Consider the following 16,120-nt stretch of genomic DNA (forward strand, 5'->3'; position numbering starts at 1 on the left):
CAAACAATCCTGATAAGCAATATTTTGTTGTTTGAAAATTGGAGCAAATTTCTCATTTTGTCATGGGGGTAAAAAAAGAAAAATTGGGCTTATCTGACCCCAGAATTGAAGCAAGTTATTTTGACACAAATATCTATGACTGGATGAGGTTCTGTTTTAGCAAAGAGGGAATGTTTGGAAGAACAGGGCTTCTGCCTGAATTTCTGACTATCATCCCAAAAGCCTGATTAATTTACCAAACAATGAATTTCTGTTTTGTTGTCTATGATTGTCCAGCTTCTAAGCATTCCAAAGATATTTACAATGTCCCTCTTTACCTATAAGAAATAAACAGAAGAAATTGCAAGAACATCTGGCCTAATATAATAATAACATATAAGTGCAGTTTTGAGACAAAGGCTTGGAAGTTTAGATGTTGTCATCATGTCGTGTAGATCAGACTTTTAAGACAGAATAAACAATTAAAATAATTGTAGTAATGTGCACCATAAACAAAGAAACACACACAAAAACCCAAAAGAACTTCAAAGCATTCAAGCCTTTGAAATTCAAACAGGAGGTACTCAAACTGTTTAAGTTTTGATGCTGAAAATATACATTTTCTTACTTTTCAGACAAATCATCTCATTTTGCAGTTTTCTCGGCTTTTAAGTTGGCAACTTTATTGACTAGGTAGTATGATGACAGGTCATATTTGGAATTGTTCATCTTGCAGCGGTCAGCTTTCAGACACAGCGATGCATTTTCAATTCGAGTAACACTTGCTGGGTAGTAGAAAGTACATCACCTATCAATCAACTCTCTAGCATCTCTCGGACAGAAGCGAGTTACGAGTCCCTTTTCCTCTGAGCGGAAGACAGAGTTAGGAAAAGGAATGGCTGTGGAGATGACCAGATACCATCTCAATTTGTGTATCTTAATTTGCCATCAGTAGGAGCCTCATCCAGCTCTGCGGGAGGTCAGACTATTTGAGCTCCAAGGCAAAGCAATAAAAATAGGTTCTCGTAGGAGCAACTTGTGTCTGTGACTGTGTGCTTGTTCCTGGAGAGTAACATAACCCAAATTGGTTTTTATATTTGTTTGCATGTTTTGGACTGCACTATCTGGAAGGACATGCTTGTTTGACATTTATTCCCATCAATGATTGCACTTGGTGGTTTTGACTGGTCTACTGAATCTTTATAGAACACCACTGTTGCAGTTTAACATATTTTGTGTGTGTGCACAAAAACTGTCCATGATATATGTGCACAAAGTATGTTATATCGTTCTGTTTTTGATTTGTTTTCTTTGTTTGATTTTTTGCATGTCCAGCATGACTTGAAATATGGCATACCACATAATTTTTGCTCTGGAAATTAACCACTTTCTCCTCATTCCATACAGTGAACAAAACATATGTTTTGACTTGAATAAAGTGGTAACTTTAAGTTGACGAAAAAATACCCATTAATGTACTCCAAGCAAAACATACGACGGCAAGTTGTGTTTTCACATTGTTTGGGGTATAATAACAATAACCTAATCTTGAAAGCTTCTGGGATGTCCATTTAATGTGTTACTCAGTTGGCAAATCCAAAACATGGAATTCTCTTGTGATATGTGGTCAATGCTCCTCCTAGCCTATTGTGAGTTCCCACAAAATTTCTATGAACTTTACAAACATGAACATACACAGATATGCATAGGTGGGACTAAATACAGATGGATGGCTAAATGCAGTCCCACAGTTTACAACTATTCTACTCAGTATTGTGACAGAAGCTTCCCCCCCCCCCCCCCCACCAGTCTTACGTAATGATGCTGTTTGAACTTTCACAGCCTGATTTCTGAGCAAAAAGTGATCTTAGAGAAACGGAAAGTATTTGGGCCACCTTCAAAGCAAAACTTAGGATTCTATACTGTATAGATGCAAGGTATTGAATCGATACTCCAAAGCATACTGCATACATATAAGTAGGCATCCTATTGCCAATCATCAATTTGGCAGCAAGACATGAATATGCTCCTCGAAATTTCTTCTCACTTTCCTATCAGCATCAAGATCTCGAAGAGCTCAAGTAGATGTTCTTGGGCTAATGAAGGAGCAATCTTAAACCCATTTGCCACTTCGCTAACCGTCAAAACCAGCCAAGCGGGGAACTGATAAGACTTCGGGCGCTGCAAAATTCAACTCCGTGATGACGGCTGATACGCCTCCACACAAACTACTGCATCTAATCCTTATTAAAGATGCACACATCACTGAAGCTATAATAATTCTTTGCCCAAAGTCAACTTAGCCATCTGTCGTGCAATAACGTGACTGCTTCACATACTTCTTAGATAGTGTTTTCTCAAGTCTGAAATTGGCCTGTATCACACAAACCACTAAACATACACCTCATCTACTGTATCACAAAAGGATTCCAGTTATATCCTGTCAGAAAGCATGGTTTGCGTGACAACAAACACTAGAGACAACATTTTGTAATTCATCTGTTGATCAGCATGCTTTTGTTCATGACGAATTGTCTAAAAAACAACAGGTGCACTGACTTTCAATACTGCTGGATCATGCATGGGGGAAAACTTTGCCTTTATTGAAAAATCATCATCATGACTTTTAGTCTTCGCCTGAGAAATCTTTGATCTCATGATTCAATGACTTGCAATTGTTCAATTTGTTGTTTATGTACCTTCATGCACATGCAAAGTTTCTATCTTGATACTTCACATTATTTCACACTGCCCTGTAAAAAAAGAAAAAAAAGAAAAAAAGAATGATGATCAGACAGCCAGTATGAAAGCCATTTTGTGCCTTCATGCACATGTAAAGTTTTTATAATGATACTTCAAGTTCCTTTCACATTGCCATGTAAAAAAAAAAAAAAGAAGAAAAAAAAAAATGATGAACAGACAGCAAATATGAGAGCCATATTGCATCCAGCCAGACATAGCAGTTTAGACAGAGCAGAAAAATGGTGTATTATGATCTACTCTACAAGAAACTGTTTCAAACTTTAATGACCAGGCACCCCCATTTTTTATTTTTATATCAAGTTCCAGCACACTCTACCCTGAATTTTCTTTCTTTTCTTCTTCAAGATCCAGTTCCAGTACACACTTAGTACTCTACCCTGGAAATGTAATCTGATCAAAAACATCTGCACTCCATCTGTGCTCTGAAGATTTTTGAGGAACTGCAATCTAGTGCAACGTCTTGCCAATGCGAATATATCTTGTTAACCTCCCACTTTCCTACACCCACGTGCACCAGGGTTTCTATCAGAAAGCTGTGCAAGACTCACCATGCAGGACTACAGTTTCTGCCTAGACATATTTGTGTAAATCTGGAAAGAGAATAAATATCACAGGGGGGGGGGGGGGAAGGGGGACTTTTGTCTGTTTTTTATTGCTTGTATGGCCACCTTGAATATATCTATCAGGCCTTTGTACTGTGGTGCATATTCTAATCATTCTGTCAAAATATATGAGCCTAGATTTTTAATTTTCAAGCAGTTAGACACCCAGTCAAAAATTCAATGTCTGCATTATTATTATTTTGTTTTGCCTTGAAATATGCACATACATATTTGAATTCTTTGGGATTTTGCACAAAAAAAAATTCTGTCTTGATTATTTTCAATTTGATGCTGCATATTGCATTCAAACTATAAACTGTGTACTGTACAGTGTACGTGTAGCTCCTACTTGAAAATTCATCAATTCTTCTTTCTGTTCATTAGCATGCCTTATTAAAGGTATAATTATCTATATTTCACTCCTGAGCAAAATTAATTTTTGTATATGCTATATATTTAGTGAATCTAATTTTGCAACTAAGGATTTCCCCAACAATTTTGCACGTGGCTGTATTTGCAATCGTGGAGCACAATTGTGGACAGAGAAATCTACTCATGCACGCTGCATTTATATAAGAGTAAAAGTTAAATGCTTATGTGTGTTACAAAATTAATGAACAGCACCCGACTTGTGAAATTCACAACAATAAAACCCCCATGAAATATATGCTAAATCGTTGCTGGGGTGACAAGACCTTGTGTATCTGCAATTTTGGTGAAAATGACTTTTTTCTATTAATGGTCAAATAATGGGTTAAGTGATGTCCTGTCTAAATCCCAACTGTCCTACTCCAAAAATGAAGCCACCACGGCATGTCAAAGGAATGGCTATCCCATTTGCCACAGTGCTTTGGCCGCCATGTTCTTTGGCTCTCCTGAACATTTGACATTTTGTAGATACGAGGTCTTGTCGCCCCAGCGACGATATACAATATACTCCATCATTTGTCGGTGGTAACAGAATCTACTGATGCCAAGACCATGCAACATATACTAGTTACGTGTAGGCAGAATAAAGACTAAGTATTCATCTTAGTCCTATTCAATATGAATGCACCGATGAGGGTATACATTTCATTCTGAGTAGGATTACAGAACGCCATTTGTCACTGACTTTACGATCCAAAGATCTCCACAATCAGCAAACTTAACAAATGATTCACTGGATCAATGGAAAGACAAACAGATAAAGGTAGATAGACAGATAAATAGATAGATAGATAGATATATAGGTAGACAGACAAACAGATACTAGATAGATATATACATATGTGTAGATGAACAGAAACAAAGAGAGCAAACAGATCAAGACATGTGATTACAGAGTTAGAAGAGCCGATATGATTTACTGGTTAGACAGATAGCTACTGTAAAAGTGGATATTTTTGCGTGACTAATTTTTCCTGCTTGGCCGGGAAAGAAGTCAGAGTTTCGTGTATTTTTAATTCCACGGAATCAGGACATCATGCACAGGAACATGTGGCAAGCAAAAATATTCGCGTGCTTTTATTTTCGCGCCAGTTTCTGGTTGCGCGAAACGCGCGGAAATTTCAACACCGCGAAAATTTCCACTTTTACAGTACCTTGCTAGCTAGCTAGATAGATATATAACATTTGTGGATAAAGATAGAGAGATAAATAAAGAGATAGATAGATTGACAGAAGCAAAGAGAGAGAGAGAGAACAAATTAAGATATGTGATTAAAGACTTGAAAAGACTTGATATGATTTACTGGTTAGATGGAGAGCTACATCGTTGAGCTAGCTATAGCTAGATGGATATAATATACTATCTGTGGATAAAAAGAGCAAGAGAGAGAGAGAAACAAGATGCAGAAGTATAAGGTCTGTGGTATGGAGCTGAAGATGAGGTCCATACAGCAGCTTGGTTCATCCTTCGACACCTGCTCCTCCTCTAAAACCTGTGTCATCCATAGCGTCATGCTGGTCTCACCTTGGCTTCCAGTATGGGGTCCACCACTTTGTAGGTGGGGTCCTCGTCCTCCGAGTCCGAGTTCCCGGCGTTGGCGTCCAGGTGCTCGAAGCCCGTGTCCAGGACGTTGATGCCCAGGGTCAGCGCCTGGATGACCCTGGGAATGACCTCTGCCTCCCTCTGCTCTCTTGTCTTCGTCTGAGGGCATGGATAACACGACAGCATGGGATTACAACTTGCCACAGGATAGGGTGCTCATACATAACCTTGCATGCAAATGACTACGTACTATGTAACAATGTCAGGACACTCATACATGTATTTGCACAGATTTTTAGCGACCCGTAAAGGAGATTTCAGCCATCCAACAAGCTGACTGAGGACATGGTCATCTGCAAGCCTGTTGATCATTTGAAACTGGACATTAGGTGTATTCACCTCTGATAGATGGATGCTGTCTTTTTGTACACTTCACAGTACGTCTTCTTGTTTAGTTTGAAGTAAAATAAAACTTTGTATGTTATGACTCCATATGAGGAAAGCAAATTATGTGGAGCTGCTAGCACAAAACTGAGAAATACTTGTTCAAACTCTGCACTTCCATGGATTAATTTGTGCTTCACTTCTACACTGAGCTAAAAAAAATTGTAGATATGAGATCATGTTTCATAAATCTAGAAGTGTAATGTACACATACATTGTACATACAGTGTAATATAACAAGGCAACAACATACAAATGTACATGTACTTGCGAAATCCCTGGTTTTACTTTCACAACATTAACAATTAGACGGTTAACGGGCATATTTTTCATTGTCTGCCACAAGTAATACATTGTCTGCCACAAGTAATACATGACAGATATCACCCTAAAAATAAACTGACCATCATCCACTCTGATTCAATCAAAGCAATGCTTTCTGAAAACAGAAAGAAAACAAATGAAAAACAAAACACCCAATTCTGAAGCCCCATGCTCAAAAACCTTATTTGCATTACCAAGCATTTGTCCAAAGTTCTATGGTGCTCATTGTCTGCTCATTGCATCCACCTGTTCAGGCATGTAGCATGCTAACTCAATTTGTCTTCCTACAGACAAGATTGCATTTGTAGCTAAACTCTGAGGGGAATTGCATTCACCTGTGATTCATGCTACATGGGTATAACCTGATAGACGGAGAGACAGTCCCAACCTTGAAATCACCCCCTCTACAATGGCGGGGCAGCCATGAGTTAAATACTTGAGATACGTCCTTTCACATCATAAAACCCTGTTAACACATTCTTTGCTACTCCGGATATTGGAGGCATAAAACCCCCTACAAGGAGATAGATTCTCCACATCACTCCTGGGACAGTGGCAAATGCAATCAATTATCAAGACTAAGGATGAAAAGTCACCTTTTTTTCTTCTTTATCAAAAATAAGGGAAAAAACCTGTACAATGAATCTATGATGAAGAAAAAAAAAACAGCTGCACTTAAAACACTGCATTTACAGTATGATTTCAACCTGGATTGAGTCCAAAAAAATAATCAAATGCAGTTTGATGAGATATTGAGCCATCTAATGTGGGTCACGCACAGTATATGCAGAGACTCCAACTCTCCCGTTTTCGACGGGAGATCTCCCGCCGAAAACCCATTTTTGCAAAATCTCCCGTTCTCCCGTTTGAGATTTAATTTCTCCCGCCCTGGCTCAATGTCTCCCGTTGGAAAGGATTTCTTACTTATTGCTATCGTATGTTGCAAAAATAAGCCTTAGATAACACCAGAGAGCATCTATAACCCTAGGAACTTCGCGCTTCGCACACATAAACTTGGAGTCTCCCGTTTGCTAGGGGTTTCTGGCGGGAGAATCTCCAGATCAGAAGGTGCTTGGGGTTGGAGTCTCTGTATATGATTCATTATGATCAAATTTTGAGGACAATATATGAATGCTAATGTACAAGATGGTTTATAACCGGCAGAGCAGAAAGAGCAATACCACTGGAGACATACGAGAAAATTTAAAATGCGGAAAGACACAGTAAGACAGAGAGATGGAAAAAGAAAAATCTAATAGTATTGCTTCCCCCCTCTATCATAAAAGTAGTTTCCAGTTTCATCACTGCGCGGTCCAACTCTAAAATATACCAACTTATGAAAGGAATCTAATTTTCAGGATTGTAAAGAGGGCACAGAAACTTCAATTGGTTTGCAGGGAAGATTAAGAATGCCATACAGGTAACAATGGCCAAGGTGATAAAAGTAGAATTGAATGAAACTGAGAGAGAAGAGAGAAAAAGAGAGTGATTTCTAAATCATCAAAACATGACTGCGACTGTGAAGACAGGAAAGTTGAAACACTTATCTGCATGCACAAGGGAACAGATTGTGATGAGGGGGGGGGGGGGGTGAGGAAGAGAAAGTGGTGTTTGATAGGATTGGAAAGAGTGAACTTCATAACATAGTTGTGGGAACCTTTCACACAAACCTGGTTTTCCTTCTTCTCCTTGGCATCTTGTGCAGCATCCACATCTTCTGAGTCATCGTACACTCTCTGCAGACAAATCAGGTGAGGGGAAAAAAGAGGAAGAGAATTGAGCTAAGGCTAGAAGGATTGATCAGAAATAGCTTGCATTCCTAATCATACTCATAAAGTGTAATGAGATGGCACACAATCTCTAATGAACTACCATCAGGTAATTGTATCATGCTATTTTGACTTTAAAGCTGTCCCTAGGTGCAAAGGAGCGAAAAACAAAATTTCTCCTGAATAGTATTAATCAATCCTTCATGACCTATTTCATATAAAATCAGGTTTGCATGATTCAGGTTGATTACAAAGAAAATCCAGTAAAAATTTTGATGCCCTGCCAATTCTAGCTTTAACCTGGTTGCATATTTCATCTATTTCTGTGATAATTCTTCCCTTTACTCTTTCAAATACAAAAGCAAAAGCAACCACATACTATATACATGCATTTATCTGTGGAAAAGGTGATTTTAATACATTGTTGATATCAAATTCATTTTGATATAAATGTTGAAATTGAAGGTTTTCTTCTCTTTCTCAGCCATGTGCTGCTCCCTGAAAGAGCAGACATCCGTATTACCATCAAAACTGAAAAAAATGTTAACAATGTCAACATCGCAACTGATTGACAATCAGTTGCAATGAAAACATCTCGACGGAAGAATTTCATGAATTTGAATGTCAACATCACTTGAAAAAACAGAATACACCTGAATAATAGCTATTTGATCATTTACATTGTATTTTGGTGATTCATCCACATTTGATATGTGCTACATAGTACTTTCTCTAAGGCTCACATAAGATGGAGAATGATAAGTATGCATACAGTGTATATTGTGCATGTCATAAAATACCTATAGTTCCATATACACTGTAATTGTCAACAATCAACTGAATGTCAAGCCTGTAGTGATGTTTTCATTAGTCTGCCGTCATCAGTATTTTGCTGATCATACTCTGCTAATTTTGACATTTGCAGTTTGTGTATGTTGTTATGATATCAATATCACTGATATTTTGAGCAAGAACACAAGAAATGCAGAAAAGTTTATCATAAATGAAAAAGTATATCCCTGTGCAATGAATGCTTTTAGTTAGATGCGTTCTATCCGATGGGCAATTTTGTGTGGAAGTAATAAAGGCATAAAGTGTAGCACAAATGCAACACCTTTACAATGTGAGTAGGCCCTCAAAAATAATCCTAAATTGTTTTATCATATTTACTCGTTCTATCACATTTACTCATTTTATCACACAATATAAGTCTGTGGATCCCACTCACCCCCATTGTCTGTACATTATTTCATCATACCAAGAGCTAACTGTAGCCACCTGGCTGTTGCGGAGTAAATACAAGACCTTGACATTTTTCCTCCTTCCCTCTTTATGAAGATGAAATACCAGAATAAAGTGTGTGTGTGTTGGGCTGGGGGATTGACAGACCCAAAACTAATCTTCTTTACAAGTAAACCAATGATGACATGACTGGTAGTACAATATGTAATACCAGGTGCCACATCTACCCCCTCCCTCCCCCCCCCCTCCATTGAATCATCATCAGTCATCTAAACACTTCACAACCAGTAATCAGCTTGGTCGTGTGCCAGGTGTACACCAGGTAATATTAAGTGAGTGCCAAAGTGTGAGCAATCATTGTGAAAACATGTAGGTTTGACATTTCTGCAATAAGTTCTGTCAGTGATAGTGATAATTAGAATCAATCTCACCCTCTGAAAAGCATCTACCCCTTTCCTTCCCTTACTTTATCAATATGACTCAGAACTTGAAAGATTGACTTTCACAAATCAAACACATTCTCAGGGGTGATCTAATCCCAATCTTGTCCTAGCCTATGTCTGGTGTTTATTTGGACACCTCTATAAAAATGAAAGCCCCAAAACCATTGAAAAAACAAGAAATAGCCCTGTAACATATAATTGATCATTTGGACTTCTTAAAACATTGGGATAGAGAATGCCGAGCCTACAAAGCAAACAAGAATGCAAGAAAACGATGACTTAAGAATGAGTATTGATCATAATTGTGACAAGAAAACATTAAGTACATTGTTCACATGATCTGGAATGCAGATGTTTGCCACAGTACTCTCTATAAGTGACAGACTGAATGCTAACTTTAAAGACATCTACATGTATGTATGTCCATCACAAACATGAATATAGCACCTATATAGTCTCAAACAAACTAACCATAAACAAACAAACAAACTAACAAACATACATTAGTAAACAAACAAAATTTAAAAGAGACATATCGGAAGATAAGCTTCAGTGGTTGACTTTTTAACCCGTTGAGGACGAGACCCAATTATACTCGGGCAAGTGTCTATGCGAAATGCGTGTTGTAGCAAAATCAGTCCATCCTCAACGGGTTAATGGCAAAACTGCTATTTTTAAATGAGTGATGGGAGTTCTAATTAGCCCAACTGTCTGTACGATTGATGGCAGCCTCACCGGAACCTGTTGCACGTGACCCCATGATGCAGCTGGGTACTTAGCACCGTAAAGGGCTGGGCATTGTCACTCCCACTTGATAATACAATAATCTTCCTTGACAATTGCACCAATTAGTTAATGCAGTCATACGCTTCAATATAGGCTGTGTGGAGGGTGACCCAGCACACCTCTGTCCAAAAGTGCAATTTGGGAGAGCCGTCAGAAATGGGCTTAACACAGATATTTGCGCCCACATCCGGTGCTCTGCATCTATGCACGTTACGGGAGTTATACTGAAAGAATCTCAGGGGGGATGCCTAAAACATAAGTCTTGAATATTATTGATGACATAGGTAACAGAAAAAAAAAAGAAACATATTGGTATAAAGCAGGTAACATTTCTTTCTTTCTTTTCTTTTAGGAAAAGGTTTCAAAGGGCACAGTATCTTGTGTAATGACAAGAGAGTGACTTAAAGCCATTAGATTGTTACTGCTAGCATCAGTGACTGGAAAATATGAGCCAAACTTAAATGTTTTGTTTCTGTTAAAAAAAAAAAAGATAAAACAATGGGCAGACTGACCATCAGCAAGAACTCCCAGGGTCACACCTGGACATTGGCGGAGGTTGCCAGGAAAGTGATAAGCCATGGATTAACCCAGATAGAGGCTAAGAATAGGGTTTGGTATGTTGTATACCTCCAGACAGAAGAAATTCTCTTGACCCTTCCATATGTCATGTGACTACCATGACACCGAATTTTAAGACTTTTGACGGAATATGATAATTTCCTTCTTGCTGTTTTTGTTTTGCTTTCCTTTTCTTGGGGGGGGGGGGGGGGGAGTAAGATGGGGAAGTTGTGAGATAGTTATCAAAGCCAGACTACTCAGGAAGCACAGAAACCAAACAAATTAGCTGTCTTCAGTTTTTTCTTCATCTATTTTTTTTTCCAATTGAATCAAAGAAAAAAAAAAAAGAAGCAATTACTGAGAGAATTCAAATGAATTGATTTTTCATCTAGCCGTCAAACACCAGTGGCTTATTTGCTGATAGACACCTCCCCCTGCACCTCCTCCCCCCCCCCCCCCCCCATGTCAACTATGTCTTTTAACATTTGTGACCCGCTACAACAAAAGGATCCTAAGGTCGGGGGAGGACAATTTTCTGAAAATGACATGACATCATTCCATTACTCTTCTACTTTAATTTCATATATAACACAACTCAAAAAAGTACTCGGTTTCGGAGATATCAATGATTTTATTAGCTCATGTGAAGTAGTTGAGGAAATCAGAGTTTCGGGAAAACACCTTTAAAGTTTTCCTTCCGACGCTAACATGATCGAGGGAAGGCAAGACAGTTTTGACCGCTTGACAATAGAAGGTATGCTCCTAGCGACCTTCGCGATGTTCATTCAAGCTTAGCGCCAGCAGTCTACGCACGACCAATCAGTAATCAGGATGCCACGCACTGACCAATAAGATCACTCCCTCATTGCTAGGGGTGGAGTCTAGTTGCGGCACTAAATCCAAATCTTCTGACACGTTTCTGTGACGTTGAAAGTCGGAAAATCATGGCCCAGAAAAACGCTAATTTCTTGCCTTTCGTTTGATCATTTAGCTTCGAAATTTCGGCAGCTGATAGATAAAACATTAGACTACAAAATTATGCCAAAAACAGAAAAGAGATTGTTTTGATCAATTTTGATGATGTGACTTCAAACTCGATTTTTTTCGGCTCACCCTTCAGCGACTTTAGGATCCTTTTGTTGTAGCGAGTCACACTTCATCCAATAACAAAGAATCAACTGTCATTAACTAGTAAAGTCAATTTGAATGGTTCAACTGCTAAATAGCTGCTACTTTGTGGCAAGAAAAGATAACACTGTGTAACAACCTTTATGCGTATGATTGCACGACTCTTTCGAGGGTGATCTGTTCCTTTTCAAAAGACTAGTAAATTGCAAAATTACAAAAACCATGCCTTAAACTCGACGGCCTGCGCAGACGGCCTGGCCAGCACACACGTACGACCTAGATGTAAAAGTTACTGAATTGCACAAGCTGCCCCCTCTCTGTTTGAATGAACACCCTGTTCCCGTCTTTGAAGTATGATTGACATACCAGCTGTTCCTATCCCCTCAGACTTGATTTGGAAACATCTGTCATGACCGCTCACAGATATTTTACAAATCAGCAGAATGACTCTTGGGTCAACAATATAAACAAAACAAAAACAACCTGTTTCCACCCACCCTTAGAGTGCCTCACTGCAAAGCGAAAAAAAAAAACTTGTAAATTGATTAGTTTGCTACTGCATTCACACCTTTTGAGTGAACCCGTCCCTCAATACATGATTCTCCTTCCGGTTCCCCCAAACTGGGACAGACTGAAAGGTATTGAGGCAATGGTACATCCAGGGAGGTGTAAGAAAAGGAGAGACAACTCCCTCGTAATTCATGCAAACACATGTTTGGGTTCAAAGCGTTACAATGGGATGTCTAGCATTCCACTATACGCTTTGAAGTCATGCTCTGCACCGCTCTAGTTGCAAGGCGAAGTTCGGAGACGAAAAACGCATTTCACCTTTCGTTGAATTACAAGCTTTATTTCCCCGTAAAATTTGAAATCGAATACTCGAATTGATTAAGAGTAGTTTAGGAAAGAATTCAATATTATAAACATGTATTTCTAGTTTCTTCGTAATGCGCAAATCGAAATGAAATGAAAATTAGGCCCTCTTAAAAACCTAATATTTTTCTATAATGCGTACATTTCCGCATGTTAGTTTTCTATCCTTTAATCTGGGATATTTTGACCTTTCAAATAAAGTACTCCGCTAAAGCGTGCTCTTTGCGTGCTTTTAAACTAGTTGCTGTTGAAATTGTCAGTTTTACACTGCATTTTGATTCGCTGCTCCAATTCATGGTACACAAATTCATTGTTGCCATCACATTGAAAGAGAGAGAGCGAAATGCAGTAGGGGCAAGAATTTCTAGATGTGAGAGCGCTAGTCCCGATTATTGATGCTCTCTTTTGTCAAAGCACCCGATTTCCACCTGTAGCTAAGCGCATAACTTCTCGGCGGTGCCGCGCATCCTTCAAAGGAGAGCAGGGGTTGTCTCTCCTTTTCTTACACCTCCCTGGTACATCTGTACATCTGGCTGGAAAGTCTCCTGTTCAAGAGTTGAAGTCTCTGTTAACCCATTGAGGATTGGCTAATTGTGTTCTAGCACTCATTTTCCACAGACACCTGCCTGAGCATACTCTGGTAAAGTCTTCAAAGGGTTAAATGTTTCTTTGCCAAATAATCGAATTCATGAGAATGACACACCATACAGTGTTATGTGCAGGAGAAAAGAAAGACTCAACACACACACTGACAACTTGAAGCAGGACTATGCATTTTAAGACAAATGGGGCAATCAAGGTGACTGCCCCCTTTAAACAGAGCAGGGTGTACCATGCACCTGAGATGCAATGCATTACTCATGTGAGGTGCAGGGCAGGTGGAAAGTAATGGCTGAGAGTTACACCCAAACCACATGTCACTCACCAGGACATTCAAAGTAAGCATCACTGGCGTGACAGCAGTCTAACCTCTAAAAAATCTCCTCTAAAATCAGAATATATCCAACTTTTTTTTGCTTTTGTGTATTTCTTGCAGCTAACACCTGGCACTCTTCAACCCTATCTTAATATACTTCAAACAAAGTTGATCATCAAGCTATCAACTGTGAATAGATAGTATATGGTTTACCATCTGTACAACGAGAGCAGAACTTTCACATTAAGTATTGTTTATGAGTAAAGCTGATATCTGAAAATATATCACTATAACTGTTTTTTGTGTTTTTTTTTTCAACACTGCAAGATTCAAAATGAAATGTCCTCTTTATGACTGGCAGAAAATCACCGGGGCCGGGTACACTTCAGAGTGTTGTCGAATGAGTCAGAGAACCATGTGTCCTGCCTGTATACTGAAGAGACGTTTCTGGATAGCGGTATGTGAAACAGCACTAACATGTGTTGCATCTTGGTTGTAATGGTTGTGGAATTTTTTGCAAATTCTTCACATTAAAGGTAGGGGATACCTTTTACAGACCTCCCAAAATGCAGCAAAACATTAAATATGAACCTCAGGGGACTTGTTTAGGCTACTGCTGAGAAATTTGGAAGTCAACAGTTATCTACAATTTGAATAATGCACAAAACTCAACTACTCAGTAGTTCTGTGTGTCAGCCACACTTAAGCCTTTTTGTTGCAGTCTTCTGTATTTTTTTTTTTTTTAATCTATAAACACAAATCTAAAAGGATAAGAGCTGATGTAATAACATATAGAGTGTGTGGCAAGAATGTATATAGAAATGTTTGTAAGTTTTGATGAACTTTCTTCACAAAATATACATGATGGACACACATGCAGTGCATGGGTCTGCAAAGGTAGCCTAGTAATGTACTGGAATTTTCGGTGAGCCCCGAAAAAAATTCAATTCAAAATCTAACGGTCAATAAAAATGTACTAAATGTTACCTTCCACTTTCAATACTTTATGCGAGTTTCTAAAATGATACTCTCTTCAACATACCACTGTATTTATACAACTCTTCATTTAAGGCATGCAAATGGGATTCCCTACCTTTAAGATCCTGTTACAAAAATTAAAATGTGGAAAAACTAATAAGTATTGTGTGTTGTTCATAAAAAAATCACAACATGCAATGCTTTGATGGTCAAAGAATCTTTAAAATATGCCTAATCTATCTTTGTAGAGCATCGGAAATACATGGCGAGAGAGTTCTTACTTTTATAGTAACCCTACCAAACTGGGCATTACTTTGTTTGTTTTTTCCTGGTCGTGTCATGCCTTGTTCTACTTCTGTTCAGGTCAGGGCTTAAGGCTTCAGCACACTAAGCACAGTAACAGCAACAGCCTATTTTTTTTTTTTTTTTTTATTTATTTATTTATTTTTTGCTATGGTGCGCCAAAAGGAACCATGGATGGTTCTGTTTCACTTCCCTACTAATAATTTTGTTACAAAATAAATCTTCAACTGGTGATTTTGCTGCTCTTGCTTCTGACATACGAGTAAAATTTTTGATTTTTTGACAGAACTAGACATAGTAATTCCTTTTGGCGCCCCAAAGCAAAAAAAAAAAAAAAAAAAAAAAAAAAAAAAAAAGGACCATTGCCAGATACTGTGCTTGGTGTGCGGAGGCCTTTACACTGTTCAGGTCAGGGCTTACATTTTCGATGAACTGTGTGTTGGCCAGCATGAGGAAGTCGTTGAACGTGTTCTGCGCTCTCGAGTCGGCGCTCTTCGCATCGTGCACCAGGCCGTCCACCCTCTTCTCCAGGTCGCTCGTCTTAGTCATCATCTTCTGGGAGAACTCTTGGAGGTAGAGAAGGAGCTGGAATAGAGAGAGACACACACACAGAAAGAGAAACGATGTATGAATCACCACGTGTGACAAATTCAATTCACAATGATCGCTATTCACATCTAAACTGACAGCTTAGGACAATAAAGATGTACATTGTAAGTACATATTGTATGATTTATGGAATTCTTGGAGGAACTTGGTAGTCATTGTTTAAAGAAATTGCCCAGATCTCATATACAGAGACACACACAAAGGCGGACAAAGAGAAAAAATGTATGAATCACCACGTGTGACAAATTCAATTCACAATGTTGCTATTTACATTTGAACTGACAGCTTCGGACAATAGAGATGTACATTGAAGTACATATTGAATAATTCATGAAATTCTTTTAGGAACTCAGTAGTCACTCACTATTTAAAGAAATTGCCCAGATCCCACAATCGGTTCCATGTGCTGTACAAAGTTTAACATTAAACAA

General features: G+C 38.6%; 1 protein-coding gene across 1 annotated transcript in view; it reads right to left on the reverse strand.

The window, feature by feature from the left end:
- Nucleotides 1-16,120, reverse strand: part of LOC140232194 (uncharacterized) — a 170,877-nt gene that overhangs the window by 122,636 nt on the left and 32,121 nt on the right. Inside the window, exons 3-5 of the mRNA XM_072312332.1 lie at nucleotides 15,501-15,665; nucleotides 7,755-7,820; nucleotides 5,299-5,475 (exon numbers count right to left, since the gene is read on the reverse strand). Of these exons, the coding sequence (XP_072168433.1) occupies nucleotides 5,299-5,475; nucleotides 7,755-7,820; nucleotides 15,501-15,665 (408 nt within the window). The remainder of the gene's footprint in view (nucleotides 1-5,298; nucleotides 5,476-7,754; nucleotides 7,821-15,500; nucleotides 15,666-16,120) is intronic.

Source organism: Diadema setosum, chromosome 8 (assembly GCF_964275005.1).
Source record: "Diadema setosum chromosome 8, eeDiaSeto1, whole genome shotgun sequence".
NCBI lineage: Eukaryota > Metazoa > Echinodermata > Echinoidea > Diadematoida > Diadematidae > Diadema > Diadema setosum.